General features: G+C 37.0%; 1 protein-coding gene across 1 annotated transcript in view; it reads right to left on the bottom strand.

Annotated features, from left to right (window-relative positions):
* LOC150083067 (hexosaminidase D-like) overlaps positions 1 to 17,281 on the bottom strand; it is a 208,111-nt gene that overhangs the window by 108,518 nt on the left and 82,312 nt on the right. The window contains exon 6 of the mRNA XM_090378382.1: positions 10,244 to 10,322. Coding sequence (XP_090234508.1) covers positions 10,244 to 10,322 — 79 coding nt within the window. The remainder of the gene's footprint in view (positions 1 to 10,243; positions 10,323 to 17,281) is intronic.

The raw sequence follows: 17,281 nt of genomic DNA, 5'->3' as shown, positions 1-17,281 counted from the left end.
TCTGGACCTGAAAGCGGCCTTTGACTCAGTGCAAGTTAAGTCCCTTATGTGCCTCCTGGAGAACTACTATGGTTTCACGGGTAATGTTTCGAAGCTGCTCAGAAATTTGCTGACCAAGAGGTGCCTTACCTTCCAGCAAGGGAATAACTGCATCACAAAACAGGTGGAAGTCTGTATACCAAAGGTGGATCGTTGTTGGCACTGCTTTTTTCAGCGATATTTATTCCGCTAATGAATGAGATACCTGTGTTTATAGCTTATGCGATGTTGTATGTTACCTCTCAAGCCTGGATAACACCTCACCAGACCAGACAGAAAAATTATCAGTCTGTCATCCTGAACAAATATATTTCCTCTTTCTGTGAATGCACTGCTTATTTTGGGCTTAAAATAAACCCTGAAAAATCCATATATATCATCATCTCACCTAGAGCACAAGCAGAACTCAATCCGGCAGCCTGTCTGCAGCCCTCCATTGCGGGGCTTGTTCTCTTCGCCACTCATTCCGTAAAATTCTTAGGAGTGGTAATGCACGAAAACCTAACGTATAAGAAACAAATCCAGCAACAGCATTCAAGAACATTACGGGCTTTCTGGGGTATGAAACTTGATCTCTGTAGAGTGCACAAGGAAACAGTCAGAAAATTTTCCTCTACTATTTTAGTTCTATCATCAGTTATGGTATTGAAGTTTTGTTGGATGCTTCTATGTCCAGTCTGAAGATGCTCTGTGGTCTGCAATTCTGGATCCTAAAGTGGGCCAACAATTGGGCTCACCTACCCTATACAACATCAAAATCACAGCTCTGCATAAATTTCAAATACACCCCAGCCCAGCACCTGGCATATGTGAGGAAGCTCACAATGGAACTTAATCTGTGCTCCGCTGCTCTCAACTTCGTTAATATCTGGTAGATCTAGGCTGGAAAATCCCTGGTAGAGCCCTCAGAAACTGTCCAGTGCTCTGTTCTATCCTGCAGAAGCTCACAACCTTTAAGCGGCACTTTCCGGACAAGATCATCGGAGCTTTAAACTCCGCAAACATTGATTTGGATGTGTGGTCCAGAGATTCTGACTACAGAGAAGAAAAGCACAAATCCATAGTCAAGTGCAGTCAGCATTCCTGAAATTGTCAGCGGAACTAGTCATAACTCCCAGTGAAAGTTTCCAGACTGGCTCAAGGTGTTGCAGCTTGTATATAACTGTAAAATCTATATAATGCAATATAAGCTCTGTATAATCTATTATAATAACGATATTATGCAACATAAGCTCTGTATAATCTATTATAATAACGATATAATGCAACATAAGCTCTGTATAATCTATTATAATAACTATAAGCTCTGTATAATATACAGTATTAGCACTTTTTATGTATTTTATGTATTTGCTGTGTACCCAAGTAGTTTTTTTAAGTACTGAATATAATGTGTCCATTAATTATGAGATTCCTCTGGTTGCCTGTAGCAGGAATTGTGTTCTACATTTCTATGAATACAGAATTTTATTATTATTATATTTATACTTGTCTTAATAATTAAGTTAAAATCATTCTTCTGATTTCAACTACTTTGGTGGTAAATTTTGTCAAGAGAAGTGGAAGATTTAACCAACTGCTGCTTTAACAAATTACATATCATGTTCTTCAATACATCAAGGAGTAATCATGTCAGTAAATAGATGTGAAGCACGTGATTGATAAACTATGTTCAAAATTTTAAATGTTGGCATGACATCTGAAAAGAACAAAAAATACTTAAGTGGGAAAAAAAAAAGGAAAATAAATAGCCTTTTAGAACATGTGAGGGTAACCCACCTACCATTATCTGCTTCAATGATTTTGGATTCCTTACACCAGAAATCTGTGATTCAGCAATTCTTTTCCTTGATGAGTTCATTAACTTGTCTTCTTTAAGAAACTTCTTTTGGACTATAAATTGAATTTTGACATCAGCCAGTGTCTCTCTCTCTCTCTCAACCAACTTTTTATTGCTTTTTTCCAAATACTAACTTTGAATAAGGCTAACATCACTTTTCTCACCACTTCTAACCTCTCCTTTAAATAGATGGGTCAAATATTGCCAATGTTATACCAGTCTAGTTAAACATTTTGCAAAGACAGCCAATGTGCTCATATATGCTTAAATCTTTTTTACTTCAGTAGCATGCATTAGTTCAGCAGCATGAAACCTTTTTTTTGGCCAAGGGCCAAAACATATCAAATGCTGAAGGTTGTGGGTCGCATGGGCAGCCATGGTAATTGTGTTGCAGGCTACAATAAGCTAGTCTGTAATCAAGTCACAGAGGAGGTTAGGCAGGCGAAGGCAAATTACGAGAAATCTTTGGCAAAGGATGCTAAGAAAAACAGCAAGGATTTCTTTACTTATATAAACTCTAAAAGGAAGGGGATGAATCTGATTGGTCCACTTAATATCGATGGTTCAACTGTTGATGATCCTGCTCAGATAGCAAACAAACTGAATGAGTATTTTGCATCTACATGCACACATGAGGAGTTATTAAGGTTTGAAAATGCCAAAAGGTTATCAAATTGTAGCAGGGTACTTAATGATTTTGTAATAACTGAGAACAAATTGGAGGAAAAATTGTTGAAGTTAAACATAAGAAAGGCACCCAGGGCGTATGGGATCTATCCAGTTATATTAAAGGAGGTAGCAAAGGAAGTAAGCAAACCCTTCGCCATAATTATGGAAAATCCCTGGAAAATCCCTGGACTCAGGGGAGGTCCCCACAGACTGGAGATGTGCAAATGTATCCAAAATTCACAAAGGAGGATTGAAGGGTGACATGAGTAATTACAGACCAGCTAGTTTAACTTCTGTTCTGGGTAAAATAATGGAGTCACTGATTAAAGATGCATTGCAGGATCATCTAGACTAGACTGCAGCAATAATTCGGAAACAGCATGGATTTGTTAAGGGAAAGTCTTGTCTGACAAATTTGATTGGTTATTATGATGTGGTTACAAAAGAACTGGATGCAGGGAATAACTTTGATATCATATACTTGGATTTCAGGAAGACTTTTGACAATGTTGCACATGGAAGACTACTGTACAAATTGGAGCAGAATGGTATTAAGGGTAAGTTGCTACAATGGATAAAAGGATGGTTGAGTGGGAGAAGACAGAGGGTGGTAATCAATGGGTGCTGCTTTTCATGGACTAATGTTATTAATGGAGTCCCACAGGGTTCGGTGTTGGGTCCAGTGTTGTTTTGTATATTTATCAATGATATAGATGAAGGTATATCAGGCTTAGTGTCGAAGTTTGCAGATGATACAAAGGTTCGCAGGGATGTTAATTGACAGTAATGGCAGTGTGCTACTGCAACAGGATCTAGAAAATTTGGGCAGATGAGTGGCAACTGAAGTTTAACCTTGACAAATGCAAAGTACAGCATATCGGTAAGAGTAAGCCCAGAGAAATGTACCATGTGGTACTACACTTAAGGTGGTAGAAAATGAAAAAGACCTGGGTGTAATTGTGCAGTCAGATATGAAGTTTTCTGAGCAATGCAGATAGGCTGCCAGGGCAAGTCATGGGGTTTCGTCAATGATATATAGGAATTTTGCCAGCAGGGAAAAGGAAGTGATTGTCCCTCTGTATAAGGCAATGGTCAGACCACACCTTGAGTACTGCATACAGGTCTGGAGGACTCATTTTAGAAAGGAAGCTAGATTTGCTTGAGCGTGTACAGAGAAGGGCAACAAGATTGGAGAGGGGAATGAAGGGATCCTCTTACCAAGAAAGGCTTAAGTTCTGCAAATTGCAGCAGCTGGAGACTAGGCACCTGCAAGGTGATCTGATTGAAGTGTATAAGGCCTTGAATGGGTTGAGCATGCTGAATTCTAATGGGATTCTTCCACTTATTCATATTACGAACCTAAGGGGGCATAAATTCAAATTGAAGGAAGACAGATGTAGAATAGATGTGCGGAAATTTGCCTTTAGCCAGCGGGTGGTTAATTGCTGGAACAAACTTCCATCTGTCGTTGAGGAAGTTGATAGGTTAAATAAATTTAAGGAGGAACTGGAGAAACATTTATATGGATTTGTTTTGTAATTTTTTTTTTTTTTTTTTTTTTTTTTTTTTTGGCTGATGCTGCATAAGTTCATACTTGCTTTCTTGCATTACATGCCACTAGTACAAGACTAGTTCCTTATCACAAATTATGCATTAAATATGAATGTAGAATTATCTACATTCATATTTAATATTTTTTTCTCATTTAATAATTAAATAAAAAATCCACCAATTATCACATAACACTAATAACTTTCCTATTATATGGTTATAATAATATTGCTAAATTCTGAGGAAAATACATAAAACATGAGAAAGCAATACAGAAAAATTAAATATTATTAAAAATGATTTGTCAAAAGTCAATGTGAAACTGTATTTTGTGACAGAAAGAAGGAGGATGCATAAAACTTGAAGGCTGCCTTCATGGCTGCATTAGTGTAAACTGTTTCAATCTGTCTTTTTATTTTTGCTCTTCTTTCTAGATAGGAGTAAATGTCCACCAAATATTCATATTCATCTACTTGCAGAGGAAGGCATGCAGCCCATCTTTTTAGAACACAAATTAATTAAATGACAAAGATATTATTAGTAACAGATATTCAATTTTCTCTTTTTAATACCCTGCAATTTTTAGGCTCTACCAATAACAGTGGCTTTAAATGCCACTATTAACAATCAACACTAAATGCCACATAGAAGGCAGAATAAAATCCACATTTTTTTTTTTTAGAAAAGGTCACTAACAATGGGATAAAGCACTTCGATTATGCCATTTACAGCAATTTAAAAAAGGCACATTTTCACAGATTCCATCACTACTGCTTGTTTTCATCACTGTTTAGTTTCACTAACAATGGCTGCTGTTTTTGTTTTCCCCACATGCACATTATTTTGCCACATCACTACTGGAAAATATATTTCTTAATATATATTTTATTATTATTTTTTTTTGTTAGTTGTTGGCACACCAGCTTCTGTGTCCATAATGCACTTCCCAAAGTTTTTGCATTTTACTCTGATCCAAGCCCGAGGTGGGATTCGAACCCGGGACCTTCGGGTTGCCAGGCAGGCACTTTACCCACCTGGCTAGCCTGGTCAGCTATATATTTTATTATAGAGTATATATAATACCTCTATAATAAATGGTATATATAAGTTCAGCACATTATCATGTTCACTTTGATTTCATTTTGCATTTCTTTCTATCGATCTCCACATTAAGTCCCAAAAACTGATAAACTTTAAACCAATTTTCTTCCAACAGATAGGATATAGTTTCAAAAATTTAAAAACTTTTGGGATTTGATAAATCATTCAAATTTGCAAAACAAATATGAAGTCAAGCATTTAATATCATTAAATTTTGAATATTCATCCTATGTAACTTTCATTCAATACATCTTTATTATTTTAACTTAATTTAATTATTAATTTTGATCTAAACAATCTTGTCATATACCTTCCATTAATATAATTTATTAATCAGTAATGGTACTTGATTAAACCACTTATTTGTGGTTAGTTAAAATAGAGGGTTGAGGAAACTCCCAACCATGTGTCTCTCTGTCTAAGAGTGAAAGTTAAGAGAATTTTTTTTTTCTGGTATGCCAATGTCAGCTTTTTGACTCATGTACAAGTCAAAATTTGATTGGATACTAAGAAATGGTCACAGAGGAATCAGATGCAAAAAATAACTTTGATATCATATACCTGGATTTCAGGAAAGCTTTTGATACTATTGCATAAGGAAGACTGCTGTACAAATACGTGTGGTATAGCATTGAGGGAAGGTTACTGCAATGGATAAAAGGATGGTTGAGTAGGAGACGACAGAGAGTGGTTATTATTATTATTTGGTTTTTAGGAGCATTAGCAACTAAGGCCATATTGCTCCAAAGATATGCTGTGGTCATTTCCCGACAGAGAGTGGTAATAAACGGACGCTGCTCTTCGTGGACTAATGTTATTAGTGGAGTCCCCCAGGGTTCCATGCTGGGCCCACTGTTGTTTTGTGTATTTATCAATAATATCAATGAAGGTATATCAGGCTTAATGTCCAAGTTTTCAGATGATACAAAGGTTGGCAGGATTGTTAATGACAGTAAAGACAGTATGCTACTGCAACGGGATCTATAAAAGTTAGGCAGATGGGGCTGACAGGTGGCAACTGAAGTTTAACATTTACAAATGTAAAGTACTGTATATGGGTGGCAGTAACCTAAGAGAAATGAACCAACTGTGTGGTACTACACTCAGGGAGGTGGAGAATGAAAAAGACCTGGGGGGTAATTATTGTGCAGTCAGATATGAAGTTCTCTGAGCAGTGCAGATGGGCTGCCACAGCAGGTCATGGAGTTTTGTCAATGATATATAGGAATTTTGCTAGCAGAGACAAGGAGGTGATTATCCCTTTGTATAAGGCATGGTCAGGCCACACCTTGAGTACTGTGTACAGCTCTGGAGGTCACATTTTAGAAAGGATGTAGAGTTGCTAATATGAGTACGGAGAGGGGCAACAAGATTGGTGAGAAGTACAAAGGGATATGCTTATGAAGAAAAGGCTTAAGGTCTCCAAGTTGCAGGATCTGGAGACTAGGCACCTGCGAAGTGATCTGATTTTGAATGGTTTGAGCAGGCTGCATGTTGATGGGATACTTCCGCTTGCACAGATTAAGAACCCTTCTTTGTACTGGTTCTAGCAACTCAACATCCTTCCTAAAATGAGGCCTCCAGACCTATACACAGTACTCAAGGCGTGGCCTGACCATTGCCTTGTATAATGGGATAACCACCTCCCTGTCCCTGCTAGCAAAATTCCTATATATCATTGACAAGACTCCATGACCTGCCCTGCTCGGCGAACTTTATATTTCACAATTAACCCCAGATCTTTTCCACTTCCGAGTGTAGTTTTTGTTGTTATTTGGTTTTTAGGAGCATTAGCAACTAAGGCCATATTGCTCCAGTGCAGTGGTCATTCCCTGACCTTTCCGCATCCTCTGTATTTGGTGGTGACAGGCTCGAACCCCGGTCTAATCAAGAAGCGTGTGCTACGCACTGCTGCTCCTTCCCACCTGGCTACGGAGGTGCCCCTGAGTGTAGTACCACAGTTAGTAAGCTTCTCTTCGGTTATTGCTATCCATATGCAGTACTTTGCATTTGTCAATGTTAAACTTCAGTTGCCACTTCTCAGCCCATTTGCCCAACTTATCTACATCCAGTTGGAGTAGTATACTGTTTTTACTATCGTTAAAAACTCTGCCAACCTTTGTTTCATCTGAAATTTGGACATTAAACCTGATATATAGCTTCATCAATATCATTGATAAATATACAAAACAACAATGGGCCCAACACCGAACACTGGAGAACTCCACTAATAACATTTGACCACAAAGAGCAGTGTCCACCGATTACCACTCTCTGTCCTCCCACTCAACCATCCCTTTATCCATTGTAGCAACTTACCCTTAATACCATACCTCTCCAATTTGTACAGCAGTCTTTCATGTGCAACAGTATCAAAAGCTTTCCTGAAATCCAAGTATATGATATCAAAATTATTTTTGACATTCAGTTCCTTTGTGACCACATCATAGTATCCAATCAAATTGGTCAGACAAGACCTCACTTCAACAAACCTATGCTGTGTCTTAACTATTACTGCAGTCTTGTCTAGATGATTCTGTAATGCTTCTTTATACAGTGATTCCATTATTTTCCCAGGAATGCAAGTTAAACTAACAGGTCTATAGTTACTTGTGTCACCTTTTGCACCCTCTTTGTGAATTGGTGATACATTTGCACACCTCCAGTCCATGAGGACCTCCCCTGAGTCCAAGAAAGCTCTCATAATTATGGCTAAGGGTTTGCTTACTTACGTCGCTGCCTACTTTAATATAACTGGATAGATCCCATCCACCCCAGGTGCCTTTTTTATGTTTAACTTCAACAATTTCTCCTCCACTTTGATCTCAGTTATTGCGAAATCACTTAGTTCCTAGGTGCCTCCATAGGCAGGAGCAGCAGTGCATAGTACATGCTTCTTGATTAGACCGAGATTCGAGCCCGTGACCACCAAATATGGAGGATGCAGAAAGGTCAGGGAATGACCACCGCATATCCCCGGAGCAATATGGCCTTAGTTGCTCCTAAAAAAATTAGGAGAAAAAAATTGCTATTGCTCCTAAAAAAATAAAATAACAACTTAGTTCCCTGTTAGAGTTTGATAAACTTCTGGCACTCCTCTCATTGAATAACTACTCATGTGTGAATGTAGATGCAAAATACTCATTCAGTTTATCAGCTACCTGAACATGATCATCAATAGTTACCCCATCTATGTTAAGTGGTCCAATCCGATTCATCCCTTTCCTTCTAGAGTTTACATAAGTAAAGAACCCTTTGCTGTTTTTCTTTGCACCCTTTGCAAAAGATTTCTCGTAATATTCCTTCACTTGCTTAACCTCCTTTGTGACTTGATTACAGACTAGCTTCTGTGTCACCTGACAGTTTATATGCATCCCATACATTTTTCTTCTCTGCCACGAGCCTAAACCTTGAACAGTATTTCTTTGTTGAAATGAAAAGCCTAGTAGCCTCCAAAATTAAGTCCCTGAAGGCTTCCCATTTAAAACATCATCAGTTGATCTCACTGTATAGAATTTAAAAACTGTCTGAGACCCCTGTAATCACCTTTACAAAAGCCCTTCCCTTTACTCTTGATGGTAGTTACATCTTTAAGTAATTCCCCCACCAGTACATTGTGATCACTGTTACCCAGTGATTCCTTTATCTGCAAATTCTTAATGCATATTACTCCCTCTGATTGCCTCTCGAACATGTTGCTGTAGAAAAAACTCTCATCCAATAAATCCAAAAAAGTCCTGCTAGTATGCGAGTGACCAACCGACAAGTTCCAGCCAATATCTGGAAAATGAAAACCCCCCATTATAAGACATTTTGATTTACTAGCCCACTCTATTTCTCTGCATAATTGCTCATCAGATTCATTAGGCCTATAAGAAACACCTACTCTCATTTTTCCTTTCCCAGTGCTTATGTCACACCAAACAGACTCAACATTGCATTGTCCACCAACATCAATATTGGATGCATTTCCTTACATTTTATGTGTTTCTTAACTAACAGCATAACCCCTCCTCCCTTCCTGTTCTCTTGATGTCTTGACTAGCACTGCAAGCTCATCAAATTTATTAACTATACTCCTATCATTGGTGTTATTGTTATTTTTTTGGTTTTTAGGAGCATTAGCAACTAAGACCATACTGCTCCGGGATATGCGGCGGTCATTCCCTGACCTTTCCGCATCCTCCGTATTTGGTGGTGACGGGCTCGAACCCTGGTCTAATCAAGAAGCATGTGCTACGCACTACTGCTCCTTCCCACTTGGCTACGGAGGCGCCTATCATTGGTGTACATGCACCTGTTTCTACTTTTAGCACCCTAACACAACCCATGTATTTATTTGTTCCACTATGACTCCCAGCAATCCTGGAAATCTCCATAACCTTGCTTTCCAGACTGCTGCTCATTCTAATAGAAGCAGTGCAAGAATTACTTTTGCCTCTGCCTGCAGCCACTGTTATCTTTTTAGTCTGTGTATACCCCCACACTAAAAGTTATTACCACATAACCCGCATCTCTCTTCTCCCATTGGCTGAAGAAATATCACTATGAGAAAATTATTTTAATGTATAGAAAGATAAGCTTGCCTTTAAAAATAATTACATGAGAGTGGTTGTTTGAAAAGGTAGATCTCAATTACTGAATGTTCTCTCATGGCACTTTTGTTAAATTACCAAAACTTGAAAATTTGAGAGTAGGAAGAAGAAACGATTGCTTTCAATGTATACACCATTGTAAGATAAATCGGAGGTGGACATTAAAGAATAATTTCAGTGTTTTTGGCAAATGCTAGAAATATGCACCTCTACAAAAGCTGACTATTGCTTTCTGGAATGTTTGATTGTTTCTTAATGTCTAATTTGAATTTATCTTACCCTATATTCTAGTGAAAGAAATTATCACTCCTCCTATTCTTAATTTCACACAAAATAGCAAATTTACATGAACAAAAAATAAAAATAAATAAATAAAAATCTCTCTAAGTTACTACAGAAACAAGCACAGCAAAAAATACAATCACATGCAATATTTTCCCAAACTTACGTGGATGACTAGGACAAAGAGTATTTGGATACCTTTCCATTTCTCTCAGCCCACAGAATTTTTGATGTTTCAGGATGAACTATAAATTATAATATTCTTCAGTTATACAACTGCTGAATTTACTTATTTGAACACATCCATCAACAGTCCTAACACTATTATTAAATTATTTTGCAATTTCTGCGGAGATAACTAAAAATATAAAGAATATAGGTACTAAAAATGATCATCTAAAAATCACCAGAAACATGCTGGATATCTGATTTATCTGTAGAAAAAAAGACATGGTATGACAACCCTCGTATTTATGCAAAGGCAATAGAGACAAAATTCAAAAGCTCGCTTTTGTACCAGTGGGCAAATAATATTGTAATGTTACAAATATTTCAAAATTTCCCATTTATTCTCTGGGCAGTCAAAGCCAAGAAAAGCTTCATATATGGCTATTAGCAGCAATTTGTAATGGTTTTTAATAGTCTGGTGGGAATAGCACCAGAAAGTGAACTCCTGATAAGTGGGTAAAATTATGTCAAGTGTCCATTGTATATAAAAAACACAGGAAATCATCTGTTGATTTTGTCTTCGCTTCTAATGGTGAAAAAAAGTTCACACACTTTCTCCTCCACTTTGCTCTCAGTTATTACAAAATCACTTAGTTCCTAAGGTTTAGGGACCTGTATCCCATCATTTCCTATATGGCAGCAAAAGCAGTGTGTAATGTGTGCACAAGATGTAAGATTTGTACGTGTGAATTCTTGTTATATAAGGCACTAATGTCAGCTAGCTATTGTATACAAAAAAGTACAAGAAAGCATGTGTAGTTATGGATAGTGAAAAAATACAAGCCATTTTCATGAATACAAATGATCAGGGAGCAATTATGTTTCAAATATTGCTATGAAAATTCCATGCAAGTATCAACCCCTTGAATTAAATATGAACCTGTTAAATTATGAGAAACATGCTATTAATTCCTACACAGTGACACCCTCAAGGTGGTAAATGACTCATCAACCAGTGCAATACCACCACTTTGCTTATTGGAGGCTTGAAGTGGTGAAACCCATGTTTAGTCTCTAGAGCAAAGTTTCCAGCAACCCCCCCATACTTCTCTTTCAGCCCATGCACAGTACTAAGTACTATAGGTTTTGATACCTTTCGTGTTTGGAGTTTTCATAAAAAAAAAAAAAAAAAAAAAAAAAAAAAAAAAAAAAACTGTCAAAGGCTAAAAAAAAAAAAAAAAAAAATAGTAGTGAGAACAGCACCAGAAAGTGTTTCACATCTTTACCATACATCCGGAAGAGAGAGATCTATACAGGTTGAACAAGCCTCGGGGGCTCACATCTGGTGAATATGGGCTTGGCACACCCAGGGTCCTGAGCTGGATAACATCATTCTTCTCTCTCTCTCTCTCTCTCTCTCTCTCTCTCTCTCTCTCTCTCTCTCTCTCTCTCTCTCTCAGGGTAATTCAGAAATTTTTTTTTTTGGCTGGTGCAGCATAAGCCTCAGGCTTCCTTATACCACATGGCTAATAATAATAATAAATAATCATCAGCTTATCACAAATGCAGTGCTATCTAACACAGTGGAGAATGCAACATTCCTAAATCACATTTTAGTCATGGATGACTACATTTGACAACACAGAATGGAAACAGAGTGCTGAATGGCAGCTTCCTACCTCACCAGGAAAGAAGATCACACAAGCCAACTAAGGCTCAGAGTGATGCATGTGATATTCTTCTCATATCAGGTGCTAGCAAGTGTTCATCCCATGTCACCATTAATGGTGCTTATTATCCAAGTCAATAACATAAATTGCAAACTACACTGCACTGAAAGCAACCTGAATTGCAGAATATAATATCACTTATCTTCAGGTCGATGCAGCACACCAACTTGATCATCTGTCTCTATGGTGAAAGAAAAGTATTGACACCCGCACACTTCATATGCATTACACACACATGTACACTACTACTACTACTACACACACAAAGTAAAAAATGTATAACATCGAACGGGTGTTATGTTTAATTGGAATATGAATGTTGTAGATTTGTGCTTTGTATACAAATCAACTTGAAAGGTATTTTTAGTATACACTATTTACTTCTGAAATTGAAATGAGAAATATTAATTTCTTAGAGCCATTATTTTACTAATGAGATGAAATTTCATGGTGTGACTGAGGTTTTTGCCTTTTCAGAAAGTTCTGTAATATACAGATGCTTCAAAAATGTTTTTTTGTTTTTCTATGGCCAGTGTTAATAGCCTCTTTTCAAGACGCCAATTATCCACATCAGTACATAAAATTAGTGTTTTGTGAAGTCCTTTTTTAATTCTTTGATACCACTGTATTTATACTTTTGTTGTATAAATTTTAGACATGCCGTAATCACCAGCTCCACATTTTTTCCCAACCAAGACACATCTGAATTTATAAAAAACTTATTTGCTAGAATTCTACCTTTATGTATTATTTTCTATACTGCCAAGAGACCTGGATACCAAGAACAGTAGTAGAGCCATGTGATGCAAGAAAGCAAACAAACTTATGTAGTATCAGCAAAAAAAAAAAACATTTCACATATCAATTGCCTCTAAACATTTGTCCAGTTCCTCCTTGAATTTAATCACATAATCAACCTCAACAACGACACACGAAAGTTTGTTCCAGCAATCAACTACCCACTGGCTAAAGGCAAACTTCCACACTGCTATTCTATAACTGTCTTCCTAGATTTGAATTTATGCCCGCTCAGGTTCATAATCTGAGCAAGAGGAAGAATCCCATAAAAACTGAGCATGTTCAACCCATTCAAGGTCTTATACACCTCGATCATCCCACCTCGTAGTTGCCTAGTCTCCAGACGCAATTTGTAGGACTTAAGCCTTTCTTAGTAAGACTATCCCTTCGTTTCCCTCACCAATCATGTTGCCCTTCTCCGTACTCGCTCAAGCAACTCTACATCCTTCCTAAAATGAGGCCTCCAGACCTATATACAGTGCTCAAAGAGCGGCCTGACCATTGCCTTATACAAACAGATAATCAACTACTTTTCCCTACTAGCAATATTCCTGTATATCACTGACAATACCCCATGACCTGCTCTGGCAGCCCGTCTGCACTACTCAGAAAATTTCATGTCTGACTGCACAATTACTCCTAAGTCTTTTACATTTACTACCACCCTATGTGTAGTACCATACAATTGCTACCTTACCCTGGGGTTACTTCTACCCATATGCAGTACTTTGCATTTGTCAAAGTTAAACTTCAGTTGCCATTTCTCAGCCCATCTGCCTAACTATTCTAGATCTTGTTGCAGTAGCACACTGCCATTACTGTCATTAACAACCCTGCCAACCTTTATATCAACTGCAAACTTTGACATTAAGCCTGATATAGCTTCATCAAAATCATTGATAAATATACAAAACAACAGAGGGGGCCGAACACCAAACCCTGGGAGACTTTTCTAATAACATTAGTCCACGAAGGGCAGCATCCACTGATTACCACTCTGTCTTTTCCCACTCAACGAACTTTTATCCATTGTAGCAACTTACCCTTAATACCATACTGCTCGAATTTGTACAGGAGTCTTCCATGTGGAACACTGTCAAAAGCTTTCCTGAAATCCAAATATATGATATCAAAATTATTTTTTGCATCCAGTTCCTTTGTAACCACATCATAGTATCCAATCAAATTTGTCAGAAAAGACTTTCCCTTAACTGCTTTGTCAGAATTATTAATGCAGTCTTGTCAAGATGATCCTGCAATGCATCTTTAACCACAGACTCCATTATTTTCCACAGAACAGAAGTTAAACTAACTGGTCTTTGGTGGAATACTGATTTGACTAAAAAAAAAATGCAGTTATTATCAACCCATTGCAGGATTGAAGCCTCCTCAACAATTCATGCTGAAGGAAATGGACCATAATCTGCCACACTGGTCCAGTGTGAGTTGGCAGATCGACCGTATTTAGCAGTCAGGAGCTTAAACCCCGGTCTACTCAAGGAGCGTGTGCTACTGCATTCCCGCTCATTACCACTCGTCTACCGAGGCCCTGATTTGACTAACTGGTCTGTAATTACTTGTGTCACCTTTGGATCCTACTTTGTGCATTGGAGATACATTTCCACATCTCCAGTCCATAGGGACTTTCTCTGAGTCCAAGGATGATCTCATAATTATGGCTAAGGGTTTGCTTAGTTGCTTTAGGCCTCCTTTAATATAACTGGATAGCTCCCATCCACCCCTGCTGCCTTTCTTATCTATAACTTCAACAATTTCTCCTCTAGTTTGCTTTTAGTTATTACAAAATCATTAAGTGCTGTGTTACAGTTTGATAAACTTCTGGCATTTTCCTCCCTTAATAACTCCTCATGTGTGAATGTAGATTCAAAATACTGATTCAGATTGTTAGCTATCTGAGCAGGATCATCAACAGTTGAACCATCCCCTTCCTTCTATAGTTTATATAACTAAAGAATTCCTTGCTTTTTTTCTTAGCATGCTTTACCAAAGATTTCTCGTAATCTGACTTCGCTTGCCTAACTTCCTTTGTGACTTGATTAAAGACAAGCTTATATCTATCATAGGCTACTGTGTCGCCTGATAATTTATATGCATCCCACGCATTTTTCTTCTCTGCCACGAGTCTCATTAGTTCATCTGACATCCATTTGGTGTAAACCTTGAACAATATTTCTTAATCAGTATGAAAAGCCTACTAGCTTCCACCATTACTTACTTGAATGCTTCCGATTTAGGATTTGCTGCTGGTAACACCATCAGTTGGTCTCACAGCATACAATTTAAAAACAGTCTGAGATCACTGTAGTCACTTTTGTGAAAACAAAAACCCCTCCCTTTACTCCTTATGCTAGATACATCTTTTAAGTAAATCCGACATCAGTACACTGTGATCACAAGGGCTTGCATAAAACCGAGAAATTTCAAAACCGAGTTTAACCGAAGTTTACTCCTAAAACCTGTTTTAAAACCGATTTTCTCAGACTTAGGGAAAATAATTAAAAGCTTTTAACACAGGTATTTATTTTATCTTGGGTAGACTGTACAAATCGTAATCAAATCTTTTAAACAAGATCTATCACCTCTCATAGTAAAAAAAATAAAAAAATTAAAATGCTCCAAAAAAGTAACCAGCTTGAGATTATACAAAATTACAAATTGTATTCAAATCCTTTGAATAAAAACTATCTTCTCGTATAGTAAACAAAAAAATAATAAGCCCTATAATAATAATAATAATAATAAATAAATAAAAATAATGTGAAAAAAAAACAGCTTGGGGAAATTACTTTACTATTTATTGCTCAGCTTTTTTCTGAAAATGATCTTTTAAAAAACACAGTATATTAAGCATTTTTCCTGATAGACTTACCTTATTTTTGTGTTAATGAGACCAGTGATCGAAAACACTCTCTCAGATTGGACACTTGTTAGTTTAATGGTCAGCAGTGCTCTATAAACTTTCTCCAGATTTTCACTTCTACTGCTAGTTGCCTCCAAAATTTTAAATTCTTTGCTGATTTCCAATTGACTTGGATATTTTGAAGGCTCTTCAAGTTAATCTCTTTATTACACTATCATACTCTCACATGAGTGTATCTCCAACATCGGAACTAGACAAGTCTTTGTTTTCTTCTAAAAGAACAGTTCGCTTATTTTCAGTTTCTTCATTCAACGATAAGACTCCTTCGGAATATTTTGCAAATAATCTCTGATAAATCTCTTCAGCATGCTTTTTCAAAATTTGCTTACTTGGAAAATCAAAAGTTCTTGAACCTGAATCTTCTTTCCTAAACTTTTTGGGGTTGTGTAGATAGCTCAGCAAAGCCACAGTTTGGCAATTTCATCTTGCACTGTAACGCTGCAAAAGGCTTTGGCGAAACTTTAAAGCAAATGGGTTTCTGCTGTATCAAGCTTAGCAAGCAGAAATTCTATTGAAAACTCTGCTTTAAGTAAGTCTGTATCTTCTGAGGTTATAGCCTTGAGAATCATTTCAACTGGTCGCAAAGTTTCACATAGCAATTCAAGTATTTTACAGTCATCGTCAGACACAGCTTCAGTTGACAGTACTGCACGGAGCATTTGGAATGCAATTTTTCAATTTCAAAAATCTCTCAATCATATAGAATGTGCTATCCCATCTAGTCTTGCAATCTAATATAAGTTTATATTCTTTCCCATTAAATTTTGCTTTAACAAAATTTTGTAATATGTCATTTTTGGTAGGCGATTTTCTTGCAAATTTTTTTCTTGCAAAAAAAGCTTGCAAATTTTTCTGACTTTGTTAATAGTTTGTGCAATATTGGCCATTGGATTGAAGAAACAAATGAGCTCATTGGTAAAGTCGGTTTGATAAAGCATGCCTTGCTGTCTTTCTTCAACTTCTTCATCATCACTACTTTTTTCATTATTTTCATTTTCTTCATTGTCTTTGGGAGACTCAGAGACTGTGGCACCATAACTGATTGCTTTTTCATAAAGTACATCTATAACTGACAGATGTATACAATGGGCTATACATTGTTGATGATTAGGCATAATTTTCTTGCCAAACTTAATCATCATTGCTGCTCCATCGGTGGTGCAGGCAACAATATCCTCATCCAAGTTCACACCAAATTCCTTCAAGTGTCCATTCACAATTTTCTCAGTTCTTCTGCTATCAAGTGAACCATTAATCTCAATAAGACCTAACGACCAATGATTGTCTTTTGAATGCACATTTATATTCACATACCTTTTATTTTGTATAGACATATATTCGTCTAGAGTCAATGAATACCGTGCACCCAAATCCAATGAATTTTTTGAAATGCTGAATGAGTTCTTTCTTAGTTTTATAATAATTAAGAACCATATTTTTAATTCCATTCACTGAGGCTGGTGGTAATTTATCGTATTTATTTCTCTGAAGGTGAAGGCTTGATTGTATAAACTCACTCTTGGCTATTGAATTGAAAGAAAATCCATCTAAAAGCAGCTAAATTTGA

The sequence above is a fragment of the Mastigoproctus giganteus genome, chromosome 7 (assembly GCF_048544385.1).
Source record: "Mastigoproctus giganteus isolate SK-2022 chromosome 7, ASM4854438v1, whole genome shotgun sequence".
NCBI lineage: Eukaryota > Metazoa > Arthropoda > Arachnida > Uropygi > Thelyphonidae > Mastigoproctus > Mastigoproctus giganteus.
This window is presented reverse-complemented; position numbering and strand designations above follow the sequence as displayed.